Source organism: Silurus meridionalis, chromosome 9 (genome assembly GCF_014805685.1).
Source record: "Silurus meridionalis isolate SWU-2019-XX chromosome 9, ASM1480568v1, whole genome shotgun sequence".
Taxonomy (NCBI): Eukaryota; Metazoa; Chordata; class Actinopteri; order Siluriformes; family Siluridae; genus Silurus; species Silurus meridionalis.
The window spans coordinates 20,207,090-20,211,489 of NC_060892.1; the positions used below are offsets into that span (position 1 = coordinate 20,207,090).

Sequence of the window (4,400 nt, forward strand, 5' to 3'; positions counted from 1 at the left end):
GCGCTCATTGGCTGCGGGCTATGACGTCGACGGAACTGGCAAGTCGCGCCTTTTGATTGGCTGTTGGATTCAAATGGCGAATGCGTGCCTTGTGTGTTTGCAGAGTGACTTTCAAACACACAGCACACCCAGTGTATTCAGTGTTATTCTTCTTCATTATTATTATTAATATTCATTACCCACTTTATCCTGATCCTTATTCATACCTGATCCATGAACAGGTGGGAGGTGGGGGATTATTCATACCTAAGGGCAATGTGGCAGTCTTTCCACCTTACTACCCTGATCACACTGTACTTTTGTAAATGTATTTAACTATTACATAACAATAAGAGAACTCCCTAATCCTTATTTCTCTCTCCCATCTTCTTTCCTTCTCTCTCTCTCTCTTTCATTAAACATGCTCCTGAGTTACCAGTGACCAGAGATCCTGTCTCTTTCTTCTTTTCAACTGAAGAGCTATGGATTTGGATTGTAATGAATATAAACAGTCTGCATGTAGAGTTCAGCATGTAAGAGCCCATCACCGAACAGCACACTACAAACATAATGGAGCTGTAATGAACGGACATTCGGTTCTAACATAAATTCATATTTGAACCTATTTATTTCTGCAAAACTGATTTGGGACAATGTCCAGTGTTAAATGCACTGTCCAAATAAAACTGAACTGAAATTGAATTAAAACAAGACAACCAGCAGGACACACCGGAGAGACACTTACATGAGCACTGGAACCTGCAACCCTGAAGTTGTGAGGTGACAATTCATGCTTTCAGATGGAGGAAAATAGAGCTTTGTGTATAAATGTTAAAAAAATAATTTTGAAGTGAGTGTTGTTACATAAATAGGAAAGCACACTTCTCTTTCACGCCTTTTTCAGAGGCAAAGCCCCTTATGATTAGTGCAGGGATCAGTAAGAGACAGACTCCAGCAATTTATGTCACCATAAGCAGTCTCTGACATGAAGGTCAGTCAGCCAATTTGCCTTCAAGTTTCACTTGTAAAGCCTGTGTTAGTAAAGAAAACCTATTAATTTATGGCATGTTTGGAGCTTTTTTTTTTGTTTTGTTTTGTTTTGACCTTTAAATGACAGCATGCCATCTATCCAGGCACCCAAACGTGTACGCAAGGACACGCAATTCATTAGGGCTCCATTCGACTTGTAACGTGCACTTCAATAACTCCACCAAATGCGCTAGGCGACACAAAGCAAAACCGCAGCCTTTTCCTGGTGAACGAGACCCCCTGTAGAAGATCAGAATCTTTGTTTTTGCCAGTGTGCTCACTCCAACTTCACGGCCTCATGACGAAATTCCTCCCATGCCGGCCTCAAAAAGGTTCAGAGGCATTCTGTGCTGAGCCTGAAGGACACGCTGGTGGAAAAAATTATTTTTGTTTAGTTTTTTTTGTTCACACTTTTATTTTAAGTTTCTGTCTCTTCCTTTGTGCAAGTCATGCACTCTTTCCGTTGCCTACTGTTGGGCCCTCTGGAGCTTGAAAGCCCCTTCTTTGTAGAACAAAGGCCACTGAAGCTTGCTTTGCCCTATATCTGCCTCTTTCAAACCAACTACCTGCATGTCTTCCCTCTCCACATTCATAAACCTCCTTCTTGGTCTTCCTCTTTTCCTCCTTTCTGGTGACTCCATCCTCAGCATTCTCCTTCCAATATAACCCATGTCCCTCCTCTGCACCTGTCCAAACCATCTCAATCTCGCCTCCCTCACCTTGTCTTCAAAACATCCTACATGCGCTCTCCCTCTAATAAACTAATTTCTAATCCTGTTCATCCTTGTCACTTCCAATGAAAACCTCAAAATCTTCAGCTCTGCTACCTCCAACTCCGCCTCCTGTCTTTTACTCAGTGACACTGGTGTGGGAAAAAAACATGCTTGTTATTTAGACTTTTAATACCCTTTTGATTGGGTGAAACTTCAGTAAAGTGGCTTTTTTTTTTCTGGACTTTTTCTGGACTTTTTTTTTTATTTTATATAGTTCCTACTGTATATTAACACATCAGTGGCAAATGAAAGGAAAACCAACACGTTGGTCGTTAAGGTGTTCAGCAGTTTCTCTGTGAATCTCATTAGCTGAGATTTAACAAATCTCTGTAAGTGTGCCTCCATGAAAAATTCATATCAATCCACCAAAATCCACCAATAGGAACCCGATTTTACCATATTTTCTTTCACAGACTCATGTTTATCCACGAGTCCTGGCCAAGAGTGTCAATACTTTTTATTTTGACTGCATGTGTTGCTTTTTTTGTACTGACTTTTCTGAGTGTTGCACGACCTTTTCTGAGGTAAAAAAATCATCTTGGCCATGCAGTCTGACCTTGTGTAAAAGCCTAAGTGAATTATTACCTCCATGCTTGCAGATTCATAAAAAAATAAAAAGAAAAGAAGAAAATAAATAAAAAAAAAGAAAAAGTGATGTTTATTTTAACCTGAGCAGAACATAAAGGTCAAGCAGGTCAATGTTTTTATACTTAAAAGCCCCCAAAAAAGTGCTATAGTGTAAGAAATGGACCGCTTTAAGAGTAAACAGCGAGGGTCCTCTGACCTGCAGTGTTTAAAAAAGACCTTATAGAAGAAATAAAGAGGAAAAAAAAGGGCGTAACTGCAATGTTTACTTTGTATGTACAGTATTTAATCATATGTTTGGAAATGTAGACAGTAATACACTGACCATATGAACCAGTATGAAGCGTCGGCTTCTTGTAATAAATAAACAGTGTATTATAATCATCAGCAATAAACTCTGCAGTCCACATTTCATTTTTGTGCTTAGAATCAGACAAATTAAGAAATATACAGATGTGTGGTCAGTCTTGGAAAATGTTTACAGCCTCCACTTTAAAAATCAATATTACATGGTTCAATTGATTTTTTTTATCTTTTTTTTACATTCAACAGGGATGTCATAATAGAACAACCTTTCTTATTTGGTGAAGTATTTCTCGCTGTGAGACTATTACATTATCGGTAACAAGCTCTGGAATGTTCTGCTGTTTCGAGCAAAACGCAAAGGCCACGTTTGATACGCTGCCGAGAGTGATTTGTCCTCCGATTTGATTTCTTGACAAGAATTTGTTTGAATATATAAAAACAAAAAAAAAAGATATAATACATAGCTATTTGCTTTTACAGTACAGCTGAAACATTTTGGCCATGATAAAAAAAAAATATCAAATGACCGATAAAATTGCTTAGAGGCTGAACATCTCCAAGAGAGACAATTTCTGGATACGGAAATGAAGGTTTAAAGAGTAATTACTGAACAAATATGACACCAAATACAAAAAGAGGACAGAAATGTCCTGTAATGTGCATACACATAATATATCTGGGTTTTTTTCTTTGTTGTTTTTTACTGTAAATTGCTGCATTTTACCAACTGTATAAAAAAAAAGGTTATTTTGCTGAGATGACTTCTGTTCCGCTTGAATGTCTTTGATAAAGCGAAGTGGTCCGGGCTATGAGGAAAATCGGAGCGGGGGATTTCAGCAGGACGGGACAATTTCAAGTCTTTTTTCCACTCGACAAGACAAGATCGGGCCTGTTTTTTAAAACAAGCGGCGTGTGAACCGACGCTGAAACACTGCTCCGGGAACACGCTGGATTCCAGTTTTCTTCTTCGAGAATGTCAAAGGGTTGATTAGCTGCTACGGCACAGCGAAATTACAGCCGACTGTGACAGCTGGATGGCCTCGTCTGTTGATTTGCATCAGCAAAGTTCAGAGTCCAAAGGCCAAAAAAAACAAAAAAAAAAGAGGGAAAAAAATCCAAGCTCCAGTGCTTTTGTGCACTTTCTTGTCAACATGGCACAAATGGGTTTAGCAGCAACAGATTGTCTTCACTTTACAGTAATGCAAAGGTTCAGCAGGGACGTGTCCTGCGTGGTTCTTCGATGCATGGCACTATAATGAGGCAGAAGTCGAGACAAAAAAAAAAAAAAAAGAAAAGAAAAAGACATGTTCAACATGCAAATCTGTTCTCCTGGACTGTTGGCAGTCCAGCGCCCTCCTCTGCTTCCTCTGTGTCTGTGAGGGCCGCCGTACACAGGTCGCTGAAGATGTCTGGAAGGAGAGGATGGAAATAAGACAGTTTAATAGCGTTGTGAGATTGTCAATGCTAATCAACAGGAAATAGGACAGAGGGTTGTATGGGTACAAGACAAGACCTGGCAGGCGAAGAACGACATTAGCCAAACCACGTCGGTTAATCGTATTGAATGCAATAAGATACTTAAGAGAATTAGGATGGGATTAAAATATTAAATATGAACAAATAATAAAGAAAGAAGAAAACTCCAAACTGAAAGGTCAGCGAAAAGCTTTTAAGGCATCCTCCAGTATCCGTTAAGCAGCTTGTTATGGAAAGGGCGGGGCTTCAAGC

General features: G+C 39.4%; 1 protein-coding gene across 3 annotated transcripts in view; it reads right to left on the bottom strand.

Annotated features, from left to right (window-relative positions):
• Positions 1-2,630: 2,630 nt before the first annotated feature.
• Positions 2,631-4,400, bottom strand: part of mcf2l2 (MCF.2 cell line derived transforming sequence-like 2) — a 71,241-nt gene continuing 69,471 nt past the window's right edge. For all 3 annotated transcript variants that reach the window (XM_046857118.1, XM_046857116.1, XM_046857117.1), the window contains exon 34: positions 2,631-4,081. In XM_046857118.1, the coding sequence (XP_046713074.1) occupies positions 3,981-4,081 (101 nt within the window). In that variant the 3' untranslated portion in view covers positions 2,631-3,980. The remainder of the gene's footprint in view (positions 4,082-4,400) is intronic.